Source organism: Chelonus insularis, unplaced genomic scaffold (assembly GCF_013357705.1).
Source record: "Chelonus insularis isolate UGA/USDA-ARS -01 unplaced genomic scaffold, ASM1335770v1 contig_76_pilon, whole genome shotgun sequence".
NCBI lineage: Eukaryota > Metazoa > Arthropoda > Insecta > Hymenoptera > Braconidae > Chelonus > Chelonus insularis.
This window is the reverse complement of record NW_023276741.1, coordinates 856,202-879,369: the sequence shown is the minus strand read 5'-3', so window position 1 is coordinate 879,369 and position 23,168 is coordinate 856,202. Positions and strand designations below refer to the sequence as shown.

General features: G+C 30.9%; 1 protein-coding gene, 2 long non-coding RNA genes and 1 pseudogene across 5 annotated transcripts; 3 read left to right on the top strand and 1 right to left on the bottom strand.

The window, feature by feature from the left end:
- Positions 1-2,830: 2,830 nt before the first annotated feature.
- On the bottom strand, positions 2,831-4,305 carry LOC118071299 (uridine 5'-monophosphate synthase-like; annotated as a pseudogene).
- Positions 4,306-5,511: 1,206 nt separating this feature from the next.
- Positions 5,512-6,044, top strand: LOC118071278 (uncharacterized). Its single transcript, XR_004690868.1, has 3 exons — positions 5,512-5,581; positions 5,659-5,803; positions 5,884-6,044. It is a non-coding gene; the product is annotated as an uncharacterized lncRNA (long non-coding RNA).
- Positions 6,045-9,925: 3,881 nt separating this feature from the next.
- Positions 9,926-11,955, top strand: LOC118071228 (uncharacterized). 3 transcript variants are annotated; one of them, XR_004690864.1, is made up of 4 exons: positions 9,926-10,007; positions 10,114-10,277; positions 11,377-11,478; positions 11,577-11,955. It is a non-coding gene; the product is annotated as an uncharacterized lncRNA (long non-coding RNA). The 3 variants fall into 3 exon arrangements; XR_004690862.1 differs by having other exon boundaries at positions 9,927-10,277; XR_004690863.1 differs by having other exon boundaries at positions 9,927-10,277; positions 11,374-11,478.
- A 627-nt stretch (positions 11,956-12,582) lies between these two features.
- LOC118071241 (TBC1 domain family member 31) lies at positions 12,583-14,823 on the top strand. The gene is made up of 2 exons (XM_035090288.1): positions 12,583-14,616; positions 14,691-14,823. The coding sequence occupies exons 1-2, from the start codon at positions 12,797-12,799 to the stop codon at positions 14,821-14,823; spliced, it is 1,953 nt and encodes a 650-aa protein (XP_034946179.1). The 5' UTR covers positions 12,583-12,796.
- The last annotated feature ends 8,345 nt before the right edge of the window (positions 14,824-23,168 follow it).

Below are 23,168 nucleotides of genomic sequence, written 5' to 3'. Positions count from 1 at the left end.
ACGAAATATGAAATTGGTAATGAAGCATTATTGGAAGATCATAGAAAAAATAACCATCGGCCTAGAAAAACAACTCATGATGAAAATCAGCAAATGATCGCAAATCTCGTCAACCATCCCTCAGAAACTTCAGCAGATATTGTAGTTCGGACTAGAGTAAATATATCTGATCTGACAGCTCGACGTAGGTTCAAAGAGGCAGGACTGGTGAGCTGCATAGCTGCAAAAAAACCATCCCTTACAGATGATCATCGAAGAGCTAGAATACAATATGCTCATGATTTTCTAGGATGGGGACAAAATCACTGGGCTCATGTAATTTGGTCAGATGAAAAAGTAAGAAATAACTTAATCCTTTCTCTAATTTTAATTTACTAGAAAAAGCTTTATACATTTCAGCTATTTTCAACATCAATGTCTGGAAAATTAAAAATCTGGCGACCTAGATGTGATAGATTGAAACCGCGATACGTATTTCCAGACAATTATAGCAACCGACAAAACATTATGTTCTGGGGTTGCATGACCAGTTATGGAGTAATGGTATTACAAGAGGTGTCGTCAAGAATGAATGCTGAAGAATACGTCGACGTCCTTGAAGAAGTAATGTTGCCTGCTGCAAGAGAGGTTTATCCAGAAGAAGATTATCGAATTCTCCCGTTTGTGCAAGATAACAGTGCAGTACATACAGCAAGGATAGTTACAAATTGGTTTGACAGACATCCTGAAATTCTTCTCCTGCCTCATCCTGCAAAATCCCCAGATCTGAATCCTATTGAAAACATCTGGAGTAATTCAATAATATTATTCTAATTCTATAAACTTATTTTAATAAAAAATTTTATCTAGGTTACATGAGTCTGAAATGGAGAACAGGACAGCTCCCAAGAACGAGAGACGATCTCCGAATACATGTCCAACAAGTTTGGACCAGAGTTCAGCAACGTCCTGATATCACAGTAAATTTATCCAACTCCATGCATAAACGATTGCAGGATGTTATCATAAACAATGGCTATTGGATGAAATATTAACTAGAGATCATAAGGCTGGAACAGCAATATAGTTAATACCTGAGAATATTCCAAGAACTAATTCTTGATGTATTGGATGGGTTCTAACAATTTTTCCATAAATTCTGATAAGTGGCACAATTAAATTAATTTATGCCTAGTTAGTACATCTACAAGACTCACACGACATTGTTCATCATTTTTTTAATAACAATATCTTTGTCAAAATTACAATCTACTTGGCATAGATATATAAATTCTGTAATATTATTCAGTAATTGTAGTTGATAATATTTCTCAATATTCTCAAAAGAAACAGTAAGAGTATTCTCATCTGGAGTTGCAAATCCTTAGTAGCTTCCAAGTATTTTATTTCATTATCTTATTTCAATTATTTAAGAAAATTTTTTTTAAATATTTAAATTATTTAAGAAATTTTTATTTCTTTCATATCTGAACATAAAATTCGTTTGGTGATTATTATTGATTAAAAAAAAATGTTTAAACTTTAGTTTTAATTATCACGTTTTTCTTTTGTTCATTTAAACAAAAAAAGAATAAAAATTATAAAAACAAAGAAAAATCGATTTATAGATTTTTAATTCATTATACTAAATCACTTTTGGAAGTGAAATTGATAAAAAATACGTTAATTGCACAATTATTTCGAAAAATATTTAAAAATGTGGACAAGAAATATGATGAAGAAGTTGATTATGCTTCGAATGTATCGGTATCGATACATGTTTAAAAAGGAAGGATTGTTGCAGGTTTTCAATATTTATTTGCACAACATGAAAGTATGGCAGTAAGTTTTTTATAAATATTATACTTAACACTAATTCAATATTAAGATATCTTATTATAATAGTAGTGCGTCAAATACGGTTACTGTATTGTTTTCATCTAAAAATAATTTTTTTTTCATTTTTTAAAAAAATCATTTAAGAAAAGAACATTCTTTATAAGACACCTTAATAAATATTTATCAGATTAAATTTGTTGTAGAATGATTGCAAATGATATTGGCGTTAAAGAGATTAATTGCATTGACTGCTATTTAAAATATTGTGAACTGATGCTTGAATTTGAGGTAAGTAAAAGTTTTTTTTTTTTATTTAATTTTAATGTTAAAAAATTTTTACAGCGACAAAGACGATTATACAAAATTGGAAAATTAAGATCGAAAGGAAAACTTTTTGATTATATCATCAAGTTTTACTTATAATTTTAATCCTGAAAAGCAAGTCTTCAATGTATAAATGTCTAGTGATAGACATATATATATGTTTGCAATGTCTAGTGATAAAAAAGATCCACAATTACATAATTTATCTCGTTAAATATATTTATATTATATATTTATATATATAAGGAATTCAGATATAAATTGTAGAGTTCAAAATTAATGAATTGTTATTGTAAAGACCGTTAACAGTATATTATGCAGTGAAGAGAATATTTATTTTTACTTTTTCAGTAAACATAGTTAATAGTTTGTCTTCGATTCACTTAATAGAACTGCTTATTTATTAAATATCTTTGTATAAATAATTAAATAAAAAATTTTCTTATCATATCATTGCAAATACGTATGATATTTTTCTCAAAAAAGAATTAGATCTTTTTAAGAATGAGAATGTACTATGTTTTAAATATTAATAAAAATAAGAATAAAAATAAAAAGTATTTTTTGTGATTATCATTAACATTTATTAATATGTATATTGAAAAATAACAAAAATAATGAATTGTTATGACTGAAGTCATAACATTTTTTATAATTATAATAAATGTAACATTTAAATTCACTGAAGATACACTGTTTATTATTTATAAACAAAAATGAATTCTGTTTCATTTCTGCTTCTGAAAGAGAGTGAAGGAATAATGTTACCTAAAAAAAATAAAAAAACTAAAAATAAGTGATGACATTTCTGTGATTACGTTTCTGTGATTAAGAATTTTCCTCGATCTTTGTAAATATGTTTTGAAGCTTCTTTGACACCATCTAAAACTCCTGTACCAGATACTGGATGAATAGTTACCAAATCCGCCCACTCCGAGATTTTATACAATCCTTTAGAATATTGCAGAGCTACTGTGTTACGGATATCTCAAAATTTTTAGTCTTCCATGATCAAAAATTTATGTTTTAATGCTTCATAAAAATCATCAATTATGTCTACGTGGATTTTTAAAATAACAATGTGGGGTCCAGCAAGTTCAGCTAATTCTAAAATATCATTAGTTTTTGTCATGTCAGCTGCTAATCAAAGATTTGTTTTTTTTTTCCCATGAGCTCGAAAAGATTGGCAGCCAGCTGATTCATAGTAAGCTTTGATCTAGATGCATAATCCATTATCAAACGATTATGTGATGATTCTGTAAACATATTAAATATTTAAAAATCAATCATTCATTTTTATGAATGTTTGTTTTGCAATGTTTTAAAATTTATATTAATTTTTACCTTTATTCAATGTTATCAATGTCGCTGAATATTCTTTTATGTATTGAGAAACATTTTTAATCGTTTCTAAAGTAATTTTAACAGCTTCAAAAAGATACTTCATTAACTTGGTAAGAGTATACAAACTTCTTACTTTAATACCAGCATTTTCTATATTTTTTTTGCCACTTTGTTCTCGGTCTATAATTACTAATGCTTTAGTAACGTTCAAACCTTCTGGAGTTAAGTCTTTTCTAAAATACTACTTCCACTGATAATAACATCTTCGATAATAACACAATTATCTCCTTTTTTGTATTCACCTTTAATCATTTTTTTTGTACTATAACTTTTTGCTTCTTTTTTTCTTATTATCATTGGAATGTACCACATAATTGATCAATTTTTTTACTACTATCGCTTAATTTCCAAAGAGTACTTGAAAGCCGGCTCTAAAATTGAGATAAATCATAATAAAATATAATTGATATCAATTATATTTTAATTACATTATAACCTGTAATATTAAATTAAATTTAAATTTGATAATTACTTACAAAAATCTTTAGATATCCTATGATAACTCGCCTCTCGAATACATGTCAACACGAGTTATGTTTACATTTATAAAATTGACACTGTACACTGTTTATTATTTATAAACAAAAATGTTTGTTAGCTGTCAAAAATGAGGGGAAATAATTAAAATTAGGGGAAATAAGATGTTTTGGAGTAGGAAAATTTATTTTTAAGAGGGGGCAGGGCCGGAGGAGAATTTAGTCATAGAATATTTGAAAAATAATAGATGGAATAATTCATATAAAAAAAAAACCGTCTCGGTCGGTAATTTCTCCCATGGTAATGGGAAGGCATTAATGAACACGAGTGTATATATATAATCAAGAGATACGTTTATTTTAGGAGTGTCTCGAGCACCAAGTACACTCGGCTTTATCAAGGCTGGGCTGAAGTCAGAAAGTTTCCCGGAGTTGACTTTACGCCCTCGGGTTGTGCGGCAAAAGACTGAAGCTTGACATCGATTGAAATTGAGTCGGTAACAATGAAATCGTTCGAAAGGGAGCGTGACATCCGTCCCCAATAAGATGTCAGTCAAAGGCATTTTTACAATCTTTTAAATTTAAATCTTTAAATGTATAATCTTACTGATTGTTAACCAAATTCTATGATGCCCAGATTTTTTATTCAATGATCATTTTAAAAATAAGCTTTATTCTTTTAATCTTTTAAAATTGGTTTTTTTTTATTTTCAATCATTTAATATTCAATCAAATTATAAAAATTTTTCTTTTTTTAATGTTTATCATTTCGTTGAGCAGTCAACTTAAGAAATTAGGACTGGTAAGTTATCTTGCGTCGGTATAGTAGAAAAAAAATTCAACTAGTGTCACTGTTTTCTAATAGATGACAGTAATTACACTGTTTTCAATCAAAAATTAAAAATGCTTATATGATTTTAAATTTTGAATTGTTTAATAGCAACTTTACTTACCAAGAATAAATATTAGATTGATCTTCTTGAAATGGAGCATAATTTTCTTCAAAACCAATTACTTATATCGATATTTTTTATCGTTAGAGATATACCACATCAAGTTATATTGAGTTAATTTCTTTACAATATCAATTACACAATTCAAAATAATAAAAAAATACTTTACTTTTAAATTGAATTTTTCTTCAATATATTTCCTTTTTTTGTTTCATCAATCATTTAAGTTACTGAATTACTTGCTATTTCTTCAGTTAGTTTGTGTTTTAATTGACTATCAGTAAGACAGTCTTCTAGTATTATCGTAATTATAAATAAAATAAAATATATTATTTGTATCATTAATTTACGCTTAGTTTAACTTTTCTAATAAAGTTAGTTTCTTCCATTGTGTAATGAAATTTTTTAAACAGGTTTTTTTTCAATATAATTTTTATTTCAAACTCTTTTTTGATTAATGACATATTTTTTAAAAAACAAAATAAATTTTCACACAAATAAATTATATATTAAAGAGAAATAAAATTAAGATCCTATTAAATTTTTATTATTACTCAATTTAGTTCACACGACAATTAGTTTTAACACAAAAAAGTAATTTTTTGGGTAAATATTAAAACACATTTAATATATATATTTATACATATTCATAATTCTGTATTGAATTAAATTTCATTTTTCAGATCGATTAATAAACATAATTTGTGACAGTGACATTGAATATTGTAGAATAATGAATGAAACTACACGACAAAATCATTCTCGAGCAATTCAACATACAATTGACTTGTACATTAATAATTTACAAGAGTCCTTGAGAAATGGAAGGTACTTATATAATTTGTTAATTTATTCAATCATTTTATATTAAATTTAAATAATTTGTTATAATATCAATTTACATATAGGATGACATTGTCAGAATATTTGTAGGCAGTAGTTGAACGCACAAATATTCGACGGGAGCTGAGACAACGTGGCTCATAATTTGGAAGTGTAGAAAACCAAAGTTAAAGAGATACCAGCAAATGTAAATTTTCTTAAATATAAATAAAAGTTATACTTATAACTTCAGGAATGATTTTTCAATTCTTTAATTGACCCTGATTATTTTATTTTAAAATAATTGAATTGAGTAGTGATTTATATTAAAATTTATTAATAAATTTATATTCATATTATATTTATATTTAAATTCAGTTAAATTAAGGTATTCATTAAAAATACTGATTTATTTTTATAAAAACTTAAGTAATAAAACTTTTTTTTTTCGTTGCACGAAAATCGTTTATGTTTATTAAAGAAGAGAATAATACTGACAGACATTATTTTTGAAGTTTTTCAACTTTTTAATAATTCAGTTTTCAAATTTTTTTCACTTGGATTACGTTATTACGCTAACATTAAGATGAAAATGTTATTATCATTAGATTATAAGCCTAAATATACTTATTTATGTAGTGGGAATTACATGACATTACATGAGCCAGAAAGAAGACTTTTTTTTGTATAAGCATTTTTAAGGCTGGGCTGAAGTCAGAAAGTTTCCCGGAGTTGACTTTACGCCCTCGCGTTGTGCGGCAAAAGGCCGAAGCTTGACATCAACTGAAATTGAGTAGGTAACAGGGAAATCGTTCGAAAAATGATAATTTTCAGGGATGCACTACAAAAAGGGAGCCTTAGGGCACCAAGAAATTTACAAATTTTTGAATAATCTGTTTCGAGCAAGACAGAGCACAGAATATATCTATCTATCTCCGTCTTATTTTTCAGAGAAGACTGCGAGTTCGAACAGTTGACGAGCAAGCACATCCCCCACCCTCTGTTACCAAGCCTGAAGCTTATGATATCTAAACGTAAACAAAGCAAATGAAAATATGTTGGCTCTGTAGTCAGAAGATTCGACATTTATTTTACCGAACGGTGTTCGATTCCAATTGCGGAAAATTTTTTTTTTTTAATTCAAATTGCATGTAATTGCAATTTTATCATGCCGAAAATGAGTTTTAAATTTCAATTTTTATGTAAAATTATTTTTCAATCAATCGATGACAAATGAGACAATATTTGAACAGGGTCATTAACCTTTTTTTGTACAAATACATTGATAATAGCCTTTTTTAACAACTTATTAACAATAAAAAATAGTTTAAACAATCCGCGGCAAGTTCCGACACTTCACCGGCAAGCTCTACCCCTACTCTCTGTGCCCAAGCCTGCAGCTTATAATTTTCAAGCATCTTCACTATTATTGAAACCATAATAGCTCAGTGGTTAGAGCACCAATCTTTTATTTTGCTGGGCAGGGTTCGATCCCAGTCATAGGCAATTGTTTTTTCTTTTTTTTGCTTAAGTGACTTTAAATACTCATAAATTAATTCATATATTTGATTAAATTATTCTTCCAATTAATTACGGAAAACAACTTGTTTTTCTGAGAATAAGCTGAGGGTGAGGAACGAGTTACTATGAATTCTCTTTTTTCGAAAGTGTTGTCTTTAAAAGACAATAGGAATTGATTTTGAACTTATATAAACAACCAATTATTGTATTTATATAAAATTTTAATGAAAAAAAAAGGAAAAAAAAAATTGGCTATGACTGGGATCGAACCCTAATCGGTAAAATGAAAGCTTGGTGGTCTACTCACAGAGCTAACACATCATCTCTGACATTATGTTTATGTTTATGAATTGTATAATGCAGGCTTGAGTACGAAGGGTAGGGATAGAGTTTGCCGGCAAAGTGCCGGAAATCCCCGTGGATTATTTCAACTACTTCTAAATATTTCTAAATTGCTTAAAAAAAAGCTACGTTCATATAGCTATAGTAAAAAAAGTGTTTATAACCCTGTTCATATGTTTTCGTCATGCCTGCGCGGAAAGTTCACTTTTCCATTGGAGAGGGGTTGAACTTTCCACTCAGGTATGACGAAAAATTATATTCAGCCCTAAGGAGGACAATTAGACAAGCTTAAACCACGTGTTTACCCCCCTCGCCTTCGGCTCGGGTTGTAATTTTACACGTGGTTTGAGCTAGTCTACTTTTCCTCCCTAGGTGTGAAATATACTATTTCCGACTCGGCGTCGATAAATTACATAAATAATTGAGAAAAAAAAAATCAAATCGTTGTAAACAATTACTTTTGGCATGTTAATATTATAATTACATGCAAATCTAACAAATAAAAGAGAAAAAAAAAACTTTATCATGACTGGAATCGAACCCTGCCTAGCAAAATAAAAGACCGATGCTGTAACCATTGAGCTGTTATGGTTTCAATACGCTTAAAAATTATAAGCTGCAGGCTTGGGCACAGAGAGTGGGGGTAGAACTTGCCGGGAAAGTGCCGAAACTCGCCACAGATTGTTTAAACTACTTTTCAATGTTAATAATAATATGATTAACTTGTTAATAACATAACATTGTTAATACATGTAAAGATGTATAAGTTGTTAAACACAGGCTATTATCAATGTATTTATACAAAAAGAAAGTTTATGGCTCTGTTCAAATATTTTTCGACTTAGCGTCAATAAATTCAATGAATAAAGAGAAAAAAAAATCAAATTGTTATAAAAGATTAATTATAGCATGTCAATATTATAATTACATGCTAATCTAACGAATAAAGTAGAAAAAAAAAAATTGGTTATGACTGGGATCGAACCCTGCCCGGCAAAATAGAACTCTGACGCCCTAACCACATGGCCAGCATAATCTCGATATTGAGTTAATGTATATTTGTTTTTACACTACATGCTTGGATACGCCGACTTGGAATTGAGCTTCCTTATTAACATTTATACCTAATAAAAATGATAATAATGGATGAGTATATGTATTTGAAGTTATTTGCAGGTATTATATTAATTAATGTTAAATGAGTATCATCATTTTTATTTATCCTAACTGCAATAGTCATCAAAGTGTAGGGCATTGTAAAGTGATACACTATGTTTACATCACATACATATATTACCCGTACACACACATACAGAATTTACTCGCCAAAATGCAGGGCACCATCAGTTCTGGATACGGATTGAGCATTTTTTCAATATGGATGACTGAGGTCATCTGCGAGCATAATGCTGTCACCTATCAGAATTTTTTCAAACTAATTTTCCGGAGAATATCATCTGGAATACAAGATTTCTAATTATTTCTAAATTATTCAATTTTACACTATGAATTGATTTTTTTAACATTCAGACAGGTGGCAAGGACTGACGCAAACACGAATTTTGGGCGAAAAACGTATAAAAATGAAATAATTAGTGATTTTTCATCTGAATGATGTGGCCGCCATCTTGAAATTTAAGCGCGGCAAGTCAATTCATAATTTTTTCATTATTCTTTCTAATTTTTTTAATAAAAATATTCACTATATACAAAAAATTGTTGTTTACGTCAGTCCGGCATTAATTCCTCTGTAATTTGGTACCTAATTTTATAGAAATAATTGTAAATTGGCGAAGAAATTAGAAATTCCCCGATCCCATGTATTTGGATAGGGGGAATCAGTCGCCTTTCTGACTTCAGCCCAGCCTTAATTTTTGATTGAAAACAGTGTAATTACTGTCATCTATTAGAAAACAGTGACACTAGTTGAATTTTTTTTCTACTATACCGACGCAAGATAACTTACCAGTCCTAATTTCTTAAGTTGACTGTTCAACGAAATGATAAACATTAAAAAAGAAAAATTTTTATAATTTGATTGAATATTAAATGATTGAAAATAAAAAAAACCAATTTTAAAAGATTAAAAGAATAAAGCTTATTTTTAAAATGATCATTAGATAAAAAATCTGGGCATCATAGAATTTGATTAACAATCAGTAAGATTATACATTTAAAGATTCAAATTTAAAAGATTGTAAAAATGCCTTTGACTGACAACTTATTGGGGACGGATGTCACGCTCCCGATATATGTATGTATCATCCTCTCTGTATCATCTGAAGATGTAATACATGAAACGCTCGTGGTAGATAAAAACTTTAATTAAAGGGGAAGAATTGTTAATGTAATTATAAACAATAATAAAATGTTTTAAAATAAATAAGCAACAAAAATTTATTAGTTTAATGATTATTCTAAATAACAAAATCTCTTTTTTATATCAATTGGAGTAAAACATGTGACGTTTGGAATGGAGTAAAACATAGATTCCAAAATGGAGCGATTTCATTTACATGTGAATGATAAAAAAAATTCTTTGGATAAAGAACGTAAATAAAAATAGAAAATTTAATGAAAAATCAAAATTTTAAAAGTGATGGAATAAAGTTCAAAGGTAAAGTTATTATTATTCAGTGATTACTTCCATTACAATGGCTTATGTTGATACACATTCTTTGACGTACTACTCTGTAAAAAGTGAAACGTTATATTTATAATTATTCCAGTACTAAATAATTCGAAGACAAACAGTTTTTTAAAACAATGAAAATTTTTGATACAATATTTGTATGCATTATAGTATCATGATTGTAATAATGATAATTTTCTTAGATTTGTCAATTTATATCATATATATGAATTCTAAAACAATGAACTCATGATCAATAAACTCGTTCAAAATCTCACTTTCGTCAACGTAATATTTTTACTTCAATTATAAGTATGTAGTCATATATGACTACGTACAGTAAACTTCCAATAAATATGACAAAAAGAAATTTAATAGAAAAAAAATAATATTCAACACTTATTATATTTTTTTCCATTCTCTCTAATCTTCAAGATGTATCAAAATCAATATAATTACTCAATTGACTTGTCCTTGTCAAGCATACATTGTACGTTTAATCAGCTTATTTCCATACAAGCTTTAAGCTTTAATAAGCCACATTAACTCTGTAACCAAAATACAATTTATAAGTCAATCAAGAAACTAAACTCATTTATGATTTTCTTTCGAATCAAATATAATTTTCATTTTACCATTGTCCACTAATATAACGCGTTTTTTTTAATACAGAAATTATTTTTTTTTTTCTTAACTTTACTATCACATTTCTCTAATTTCTTCATCAGTACTGGTATAATGACATTTTCGTAATCATTAAAATTATCATACTTTTTGTGTAAATGATTTGTGAAATTTGTATTTAATATTTCTTGGTTACAAATTAAAAATTTAACCTTTTTATTCTTCTGTAAATATCTTCTTCGAATAAATTTTACGACGCTTTTATCTGATAACAGATCTTTTTTATTGTTAGTAATTAGTAAATATTGACAGCCTTTATGAATTAATGATTTATTAGTATAATATTACGATTCTACGTTTCTACTGAAAAATAAATCCTTATGGATTGACGAAGACGATTTAAAGAAGCTATGGGATTATCTCGATGAAGAAAAAATAAATACCTATCATTTTCTAGCAGTTGCTGTAGATATAATCAGGGACATAATAAATAATTATATTCATAATGATCTTCCATCAGATGTGAACTTTAAGGTAATGAAACTGAATTCAAATGAAACAGGTGAATATAATTTTAAAAATAATAATCAAAATAATAAATAAAGAAACAAAAATAATATTAAAGGAGGATAAAAATTGCAATAATAATAATAATTTCAGATGTAGTTTTGCCAGTATGTCACCAACATGTGTCAAATGATTTGATATTCAAAATTTTGCTGCCACAACAAGTTGATGATCTTATTCAGAAGAAAAAAAAGAAACCCTCTATATGTGTAACTTGCAATTCAAATATTGCAAAAATGAAGTTCCTACCATGCTACCACATTGTTTACTGTCGAAGTTGCTGTGCGTTAGCAGAAGCATGAGAATGATGACTTCAGGTGTCCACTCTGTCGAAGAGTAATAACTGAGACGATTTTACGGCGTTAAATTTTATTATAATGATAATTTTCACATTATTCAGTTTGAAGATTATTACGTTTTATCTTAAATTAATAACTATGTTTTATGAATAAAATATGAATAATAAACATTACATTTCAGAAATATAAATGAAAGAAAAACAATATAATCAGACATTTAAAAATATATTAATATTGTTCATTTTAAAATGTATTATCTTTTCTGTATGATTTAGAAAACTTCGTAAGCAGACATTCAAGAATATTTAAATATAATGAATTTTGAATAAATTTATGTCCTTTTTTATTTCAGCAGATTTTAAATTTTCAAAATAATTGCCGCATGCAACTTACTCCATCTTTTATTCAAAGATTGAAAACGCACTTTAAATTTTCCATTGATACGTCCTTCTACAATGCTATTTTTGTATCTACAGTACCGGACATAAATGCTGTTTAATTTTTTGAAGGTTATACATGCAATTTCCCTATACTGTCCTATAGAAAATCACACAGCATTTATGTCCGGTACTGTATGATTTCAGGCAACCAATCTGACAAAAAGAATACTATCTAGTTTTTTGCACAATGTCGCCGACCCCATCCCTGAAAATTATCATTTTTCGAACGATTTCCCTGTTACCTACTCAATTTCAATTGATGTCGAGCTTCGGCCTTCTACCGCACAACGCGAGGGCGTAAAGTCAACTTCGGGGAAATTTTCTGACTTTAGCCCAGCCTTAAGTTTTTGGTTGTGTGAATGGTTTTTAATTGTACATTTTACAGCTTAAGTATTTGACTATGTGAACGGTTTGAAACTTTCTTTAAGTCTCTAAACAGATTTGCTTTCTGATATTGTTGTTTCATTATCAAATGCTGATATTAGTTTCTTCAATCTAGGCATAACTTCAACCTTATAATCTTTACGTTGGGCTCTGTTAAAAAAATATAATTTGAAAATAATTTATTATACGGATGGAAATTCTGAAAAATTTTTGTCAATTACCATCAAGGTCGTTACATCAGGATGGAAGAGACTTCAATTTTAAAAAAATTTCTTTCGATCGAAATCAAGAACGAATAATTGCCTATGACATCGAAGGAGTTAGTTATTTAGTAGAATACATAAAAAAACAATGGTTAACTAAAATTTTGGGTTATATCGGATACCCCACTATTATTTCATTTAATCCATTAGAAGAATCAGAAATCATTACAGGATTCGATTCTGGGAAATTAAAGATTTTTTTACTCTACCCTGACTTAAAATGTATTTATATAATTAGTGGTCATCAATTTTCTCCAAAATGGATAAGTTTCAATAATGAATATGTTCTAACGACATCGGAAAGAGAAGTGATCATTTGGAACATTCAGTATTTTTCTAAATTTAATATTCTTCAAATAAAAAATACTTCAGTGAACATAAAAAAATCTGCTTTCTTATACTCTAGTTCAGTTATTGTATTGTACGAAAATAATGTATTTGAACTTTGGGAATCTAAAACGTTTAATTTGGAAAGAAAAATTTACTTAAAGAATTATGGTTTAAAAAATGCCAAAGATTTTATTACTGCCGAAAATGGTCAAATTATAATTTTTTATAGTATTGAAAAAATTACTGTATTTAATACAAAATCGTGGATATTACAAATAAGTAATATATTATTTTATAAATCAAATGGAATTAAAACCATTACTATTGCACCTTTTCTATCAAATTATCGATACGAAAATATAATTTTAGTAATCTTTAACAATGGAAAATCGACATTTTTTGATTTATTTTCAATGCATTTGATAAAGTCGACAAATTACATTTTTACAAACATTCAAGATGTGATTACATCTGAAAATAATCAATGGATTGCATGGATTCAACGTGATGGTACATTAAACATTAGTAGTTATTGTCGTTTAATAGGAAGAAGAAACAAATCGTGTTTACTTCCAGTGACACAATTTAAATCTGAATTTCACTTGATCAATCACCATTATCGATACGTTCAAAACAACATCATGACAGTTTTAAAATATTCAACACTTAAATCGATCTTGAAGGAATTTAATAAATATCCAAAGCATTATAGAGACATCATTTGGATAAAACTTATGAAACTTCCTGGCAATCAAAGAGAATTTTCTAATTTATGCACTACTGCATTCTATAAAAGTACTGTGACCTTATTAAAGAATTGTGAATCATCTGACAAAAACTATGCGACATCACTTATTTTACTTCGTGATTGCCTTCAACAGGTTTTTCCGTACATTCATCGGACTCTGTCTCTTAAAAAACTAGTAAACCCATTTTTAATGATTTTTAAAAATAATCTTTTGTATACTTTTGAAGCTATTTTAACTATCTTGTTAAATTTTTGTCAGAAATGGTTCGATTATTACCCATTTCCACCATTAAATATTCTTAATATAATAGAAAATATATTAATTGAAATGGACCCGAATTTAATAAGATTTTATTATGATAAAAAAATCACATCACTCCATTACGCTTGGCCACTCTTAAAAACATTAATGAGTGAAGTATTAGAAGAAATTGAATGGCTTACTCTTTGGGACCATTTATTGCTTTATCAAAACTCTTGCTTTCTAATAATGTGTGTTGTAGCGTTCAATATTTATTCGAACCAAAATATTCTTTCATTGCAAAAGAAAGATGAAATTCAAAATTTTTTTAGAAAACAAAATGTTATAAAAGCTAAACACCTTATCTCGCTGTCGTTTTATTTACATTCTAAAATATCATTGAAAAATCATCCGCATCAATATCTCAGGTACACAAACATTTTTTCTTTTATTTGATGTGTTTTCAGAACTACAAATGTAAATAATTTTATAATATCTGTAGAAAGGCTTTTATTGAGTTATCTAATGAAGAATCATACCATAAAATATTGGATGATGAACGTCCGAAGTTTCTCTTCGAAAATGATGAAATAATATATCATCAATCATTTCATCGAAATGTTAACATGAATTGAAATTAGAATTTTAGCTTCATACTCGCATTTCAAGATATCGTGAAGCATATTAAGTAGTTTTCATGAAGATTCACGTGCGCAAATATCTACACTGCAAATTTAAAATAGAACACGCAGTATTCAGCGTATGTACTCGAGTTAAAATCTAACATCTATTTTTATCCTAAAACTGTACTTTTTTGAAGTTTGACTTGAGATGAACAAATCCTAATTAATGTCGAAATACGCAACAAATCAGAGCTTCCGTAGGACAAAATTTTTCAATTTTATTCTGAAATCATACTAATTGGATTCTATTTTTATCCTAAGTTTATTTTTCTGATCTCTTAGTTTCTAACTTTTACTTTATACTTTTCCTAGATTCAACATAATTTTAGTCGAGATTCGAGTAATTTTATTCGAATGGAAAGATTTTTTTATTATAATTATAAATTTTATTTCAACATTGATTGAGTTGTCCATCATTATTAATATTATTATAAGCATCAACATTATTTGTATTTTAAAAAAAATTATTATTATAATATTGACTATGTTTATGTTTGTAAGGGCAGTTTGATTTTCTTTTACTAGGTTGTAACGAATTATTTGCATCAATTTCATTTCTAATAAATATAATTTTTGGAGAATTAAATAATTATATAAATTGTAACTTTATTGTGAATATTTCCAAAAGTCCTACTGAATGTAAGCAAATAAATTTATGAGGTTTAAATTCGGCTGTTCTGTCTACATCTTAATTTTTACCTACTTCAGAAGAATGAAAATAGTATTACTAGAAGGTTCTCTTCTTGAACATTTCTATTAAAAAACTATAAATCCTATAGGCTTTTTCAGAATTTGAATACGAAAAGTTGAGAAATTTTCGCCACTCAGAAAAAATCTAATAGGATTGTACAATTTTGAATAGGTATATAAATGGTGATCGTAAAGCCGATAGAATTCCGAATTTTCCTATAGACACAACTGAATAAGATTATGATGGTTGTAAAAAGTGGTTAGTTATGGGAAACGAAAAGTTTCTATAGGGAATAGAACAAGATATTTGAAAAAGAAACTAAGTGATTAAATAGGATAATACGACTTGGAAATTATTTTTATTATGCATTAAACTTTAATAGGATTTTGCATTATTCAATTGGTTTGACTCCTCTTACATCTGGTAATCAATACCTTTCTTTTATTCTAAGCATTGTTTTAGATAGATAGCGAAATACTAGTGGGGAATATCGTGGTAAAAGAATATCCTCTAAGTTACATTTCCCTTTTCAATCTATTCATTCCCGTATAGAAATTCGGAGAAAACATTGGTGTGGAAAAATATCAAGTCCTGTTGAGAAATATTTTCATTAGAAAACACTAATAGTCCAACAGCAGTATGGAAAATCCATATGCTGGTATGCATTAATTTTAAAAGTTGAGTTACACTTTGTAATACTTTAATGCTTTAAAATACTTGCTAGGTAGCACACTTGATTAATGTTTGAATTGTTTTAAATTTTCAACTGAAACAGATTAGGCGAAAACTATGTTTCCATCTTTTAGAATAGCGTCGTCAGCAGATTACTGGGCTGTGGACCCAAGGATGTTAGGATCGAATCTCGCCATACACAAGATTTTGTATTGGAACCCGAATCGAAAAAAATAAAAATCGATACGCGTACTACAAACGACGTGAATGATTGTAATAACCTTTATTCATTTGTAGTCCTGAAAAATCTTGAAACATCATTGAACGATGTTGTTTTTCCTATAGAAATTGATTTAATCCTATTCAGATGTCTCAGTGAAGTACGCTGAATCCTATTCAACTCCCCAATAAGATTTGATATTATTCAATTGGTATATTGTTGTCTCAGAATTTCCTATAGAATAATGCAGAATTGAGAGATTACAGTTTCTTCATTAAAAAGAGGCAATTCCTTTTCGATGCTTTAATAGGATTTGATATAATTCACTGGGAATATTTTTGTCTCAGAATTTCCTCTAAAATTAAGGGTAAACCTATTGATCATTTCAATAGGATCTTATTACCACAAAAAAAATTCTTTTAAACGAAAGGAAATTTGAATTCGCTCTAGAGGTTCTTTGAATATACGAATTTGTTGTACAAATATACACCTGGAATCAAATTTATTTAAAACTTTGTCTGAAAAAATCCTGATTATGGTGAGATTCGATCCTGGCATCCTCGGGTCCACAAGTCCAGTACGCTGCCTCAATAAGATTCTACATTCTTTCATAGGTTTGACCTCTCTAACATTCTATTAAGGTTTAATGTATGATGAAAAAAGTTCATTGTTCAAGTTCACCAAATCTAAGACCTGAAGTTGGAAAAAGACAGTTAGCTTAGCACCGATTTTATAGAGCTAATCGTTTTGTTAAATTGAGTATTGACGAACAAGTTATGTGCAAGAATTATAGACGTAACTCTTGGGAATTAGCTACAGTTGTTGCACGAACGAGTGCAGTTACTTATGATATTAAGACTGAAAATAATGTACTAGTTAAGAGGCACATTGACCAATTAAAAACGTGCAAGCTTGAGTAACCTAGTCCTTCAGACACAGAAATGTTAGATCACGATGCTAGAATGAGTATAGCTAAAGATGTAAATGTTAGTCAAGTAGAAGCTGATCTTGCGCAAAAGAGTGATAATACTGTACAGCTACCTAATAACTTGTTTAATCAAAATCAAACTAATAATATTACTGTACGTTCTGGAGAGAACAGCAATACTGACTCTATTAATACTGGTACAAGTATAACCTCAGCGACTTAACTTATAAATATTTTTGTATCTCAAGCATTATATGTCTTACTATACGATTGTCATTATTATGATAGCTATAAATGTAAGGGGAAAAGAGTGTGAATTTGAACGGGTTCCAATACTTATATATAGAGGGCTATAGCAGTTTCTTCCTTAAAACGATCCTCAGGGTCCACCGATTATTATTCGGCCATGTAAGAGCCTACACTAAAGAGCTACGTTTTGTATTAACTATTGTTCCCTAGAACTTTCGATAATACCGGTCACTAACATTACAGAGAAAATTTTCACGAGAAAAATGATGACATTACACCGAAATCATCACCCGCGATTTTGTGTTTACATCAGCATTGCCATGTTTATGACCAGGTCTATGTTGAACTTCGAAATCATATTGAAATGAGATTTCAAAAAGTGAACCTCTCGCCAAGAATAAAATGACCAAAATGTTCAACAGAAATAACAACAGCTAATAATTCTTTCCTAGTAACACAATAGTTACGTTCACGATTATTTAAAGTCTTACTAAGTAAGCAATAACTTTTTCTTCATAAACAGTCACACCATTTCTATTAACTGGAATCTTTTGAGATAACACAGCACCAATGCCAACATTTGAAGCATCAGTATCAAGAATAAAAGGATAATTTGGATCAGGATAACCCAAAATTGGAGCAGAAGTCAAAATTTGTTTCAATTTTTGAAACGTTTGAAGAGTTAAATCATCCCAAATAAAATCCTTCTTTTCCTGACTAATGAGATATAAAGGTTTTGCAATAGTAGCCAAATCTTTGACGAATTTCCTATAATAAGAACAAAGACCTAGAAAACTTCTAAGTTCAGATTAATTTTTAGGAACAGGCCAATTAATAATAACATAAATTTTATCTGGAGAACTTTTCAGTCCTTCACCAGAAACTACATGTGCGAGGAAAATAACTTTTTTTTGGAAAAATATACATTTCTTAGGATTTATCTTAAGAGAAGCTTGTAAAAGTCTTTCAAAAATATTTTGAAGATGAATAAAATGTTTATTTAGACTTTTACTGAAAATAATAATATCATCCAAATAAACTAAACAAATTTTACCGAGAAGACCTTCTACAACTATGTTCATAACCTTAACGAAGGTAGCAGGAGCATTACACAAATCAAAAGGACGAACCTTAAATTGCCAAACCTCATTCCAAATACAAAAAGCAGTTTTAGATCTATCCTCCGGAGCAACTTGCCAATATCCACTTTTTAAATCAACGGTAGAAAACCATTGAGCACCAAGAACCATATTCAATATGTCTTCTTGATGAGGAATTGGAGTTGAATCCTTAACTGTAACATCGTTTAATTTACGATAGTCAACACAAAATCTAATTTCATCACCTTTTTTTGGAACAAGAACAACAGGAGAAGCCCAAGGATCATTACAAGGTTCTATTGCATTCTGTTGTTTCATTTCTTCCATAACTGAATCAACTTTGTCCCTATAATGTAGAGGAATACGACGAGGAGCCTGTTTAATGGGAAGTGCATTTCCAACATTAATTTTATGTTGTAAAATTCTGGAAGTTTATTCGAAGAAAAACTAATTTTATTAATTGAAACAACTTTATTTCTTTCTAAAAATTTTTTATCAAAAAGATCTTTGAAATCAGTAAATGAACCAGACTTGATTAAGAAATCTAATCCTAGAATACATTCTTCTTCAATTTCAGCAAAAACAACCTCTAAATTAACCTTAATATTGGAAATCTTTATTTCTACAGTCTCGATAAAATCAAAATCAAATTTATCACCTGAAACTGTAAAAATAGAATAAGAAATAGAAGAATTATTCGAAACAGTTACCATCCCTTTAAACAAAGAAGAATTAACAACCGTAATATCAGCAGCAGGATCAACTGTCATAATACATTTTTTGCCATTAACATCTCCTTCAAGTGAAAGTTTCGGTTCAGAACCAGAAGAATAAGAAAAATCAATTAAATTACTTTTTAGTTTGGACTAAATTTTTTTTTGGACGAACCTTCACCAGTAGACTTATTAGAATCGCGAATATTTGATAAACTAGTTTGAACAGTTTAAAAAACTTTACAATTCTTTTTAAAATGTCCTTTTTCACCACAAATCCAACATTGGAAAATTTGCGAATAATTTTGATTTTAAGAATTTGACCTAAAATTTCCTTTAAACGGATTATTTCTATAATCTTTTTTAAAATTATGTCTAAAATTATTATTTTTATTAAAATTATTATTATTCTTATTATTAATTTTATTTTTATTCTGACCTCCAAAGGTCAAATCTTCAATCTACTCAAGCTCTAAAGCTCTCTGAGTTGCTAACTGAAGAGACTCAATTCTCTCTAAACGAGGAGAAAATTGTAACTTTAATTTTTTTTAATCCAGAAATGAATTGCAAACCAGCAATTCTATTTCTCTCTTCAAAAGAGACCAGAGGATTGTCTCAAATTGACGAGAATAAGATTCCTACGTCTGAGAACCATCAAATTTACCCGATTTTGCAAAAGCTAAAGAACTATTATTAACTGAAGAAGTTGAGACCGATTCAACCAAATTATTAGAATTATTTTCTAAATTATGAATTTCCAAATTATTATTATTATTATTATTATTATTATTATTTTCATCTTGCGATTCGTCAAATGTATCTGGCCAGGGATCCCAGGGCTCCGACCCACCTGGGGCCTGGCCAGACGGGATTATCCTGCAGACACCCGACTCCCTCAGGTTTGAGGGTGAGCCGGGGCTGCAGCCGTTCAGTCGAAATTTTTACAATCGTCTCAGGATTCGGAGAGAACCAAGAATGACCGCTTTCTGCATACGAGCCGCAAAAATCTCAGCCTGACTACGGCAGACTGGTATTGTTCGAAGCTCTGTCAGAAAGCGGTCCCTCATCCCTCCGAGGGCGCCAATCACCAGGACTATCACGTGCGCTGTCTATTCGTGATAGACATTTCTCATGACCTCCATGAGCTTTCTGTAGCTCAAGAGAGTGATATCCGGCTTATTGTGTTCAATACGTTGAGGCGTAGAGAACGGGTAATTCCAAAGAATTTGTGCTCTCCCGTTCTTAACGACTGACGCAATTTCACCGGGCATATAGGGTAGCACTGGTGTCTCGTCTATTCCATAAGAGTGCCGAAGGTGGTAATACAGCACTCTTAGGGCGGCGTTATGCCGGTGAATGTAGGCTGAGCGCGCTAATATCAGACAAGCCGATAATACATGAAATAGTGTCTCATCTACATCACCGTGGCAAACTCGGCATCTTGTGTCCTCGAGTTGCTCGTGCATAACATCACGCCGATAGGCGAGGGTGGAAAATACACCATCTTGGCAGGCCATAATAAATCCTTCGGTCTTAGAGAATAAGCCAGCTGACTTAAGATATTGGAAAGTCAGCTGGTGTGACAAGTCCTGTGTTTCGAGATGACGATAAAACACACCATGTAAGGACTTTGCCACATGTTCGTCGAGCAGTTTTAACTGCTCGGTTGTTTTTATATCGACCTTTCGCTGCCCTCTGGTCAATTGCAAAAGCCTTAGACCGTCTGGGCTGCTACGGTCGAAAACTGAGCCGAGGTTCTGCGCTGCCTGATATGCTGCTCTATATAGGAACGCATTCCTTCCCAATAGTTCAAAGCTGTTCACGAACTTCAGAAGAGGATCAGAGCTCTCATAGATGTCATAAGCCAGGCCTATCACTAACCTGTCATGTAGACACTCCAAACTTGGTAGTCCACGCTCTTCTAGATCACGGGGAAAGTATAGGCGTTGGACAGAAGATCGCGGGTGATGACTTCGATATAATGTCATCACTTTCCTCGTGATAATGTCCAGATCTTTAAGCTCTTTTCGGAGCCATTTGAGCACTCCGAATGAGTATAGCAAGACTGGGACAGCGAGCATATTCGTGGCTTTGACTTTGTTAGGGCCTGATAATTCAGAGCCCCATATTCTCTTAAGTCGCCACTTGTACTCACTGCGGAGAGTATCTTTGATGACAGACACGTCCTGCAAAGGAGATTGTGCCTGTCCAAGATATCGGTATGACTCTCCAGCATCCAGATGTTTTATGATGCTCCCGTCTGTAAGCTAGACATTATCACTCCAGTTGTGCGATCTTCTTTTTATGAAGTGAGCTACTGCGCGATTGTCTAACCCAAACTCCATGCCGATTGTACTGGTATACTCGGACACAACCTCTAGGGCTGCTCGGAGTCTTTCAGGAGTTGCCGCGTACACTTTCAAGTCATCCATATAAAATAGATGTGTGACTTTGTGTACGCGGTTCGAGACTCGTCCGGCTTTGTATCCGGGCGTTCGGCGTAGAGTGACAGATAATGGCAGCAGTGAGATGCAAAATAGAAGAGGACTCCTTGCAACCTGTCAAGCCACGTTTGCTGCCACGTTGGTCGTTTATCTGCCTCCATACAGGTTCTATTGCAGTCAAAATCCTCTCGTTCAAAATCTCCGTAAAAAATTTGTAGAGAGTATTTAGACATGCGATAGGCCTGTAGTTTTTAGGGTTAGACAGATCACCACTTTTGGGGATCAGCACAGTGCGCCCTTCAACGAGCCATCCAGGAATGGGCGTATTTTCTCCTAAATATTCTGCGAAGATACGAGCCAGATGCTGGTGAGATGCTGTTAATTTCTTCCACCAGAAGGTGGGGATTGCATCTGGCCCAGGGGCAGCCCAGTTCTTTGTGCCCCTTAGAGCATTTCTGATCTCATCAATGCTAACTCGTTGAAACTCTTCTGGAATTCGTGATACATGTTCGTCACAGAATTCTCTGAAAAGTTGAAGGGCTGGAATGTCTACATCTAGCGCACTAGCGCGACCATATGTTTCGGTCCAGTAGGTTTCGACTCTTTCTGCACTTGGAGGCTTATAAGTGACAGGAGCTTGCGGCTTAAGAAAGCGCAAAGGGTCAGATTGGAACAATCTGTTGTCCCTTCGCTGCTTGCACCGCTTTGCTAATGACTTTTTAATGGCTATTAGCGATCTTATTTTGCCTGTGTACCTCACCTTTAGGATCAGTAACACGGCCGTATTCAAAGTGTGATGTTCACGTCTAATACTCGCCACGATACGCTGAATTCTTGGCGTATAAGGCCTGTGAGTATTTAAGTGATCCATCACACTTTGAATACGAGATGCACCCCGTCGAGCCTTTCCGATCTTGATTGCAATCTGTTCGATGCGTCTTTTCGAGCTTAACTCAGGATTGACAGGTGTTCGTCTGCCCTGAGTAAACCCTCGAGCCACATCGTAGACCGCATTGTTGAGTGCAAAAAGGTCTACACTATCTGGTACCCGATGGTCGAGATCTTGGTTAGCGCTAGCAAGGTGTTCTGCAGAGAGCGTAATTTTCCGGAGAAAATTACCCTTTCTGCTGGTGAAGTCCTGTTGGTTGGTGCTCTCAGGGGGAGGAGATGGGGGTTCTGCGATGAGAGAAGGGCGGAACGGGAGTATGCTCCACCTCGGTGCGGCTGTCTCGGGTGCCAGTGAGACTTCGTCCTCAGTCTCTGGAGCGTCTGATATTGAA

Excerpts from the sequence above, each read along its gene's own strand:
- LOC118071241 (XM_035090288.1), top strand. The coding sequence starts at position 12,797 with ATGGAAATTCTGAAAAATTTTTGTCAATTACCATCAAGGTCGTTACAT. Across the intron at positions 14,617-14,690 it reads CATCCGCATCAATATCTCAG|AAAGGCTTTTATTGAGTTAT; the intron begins GTACACAAACAT and ends TAATATCTGTAG.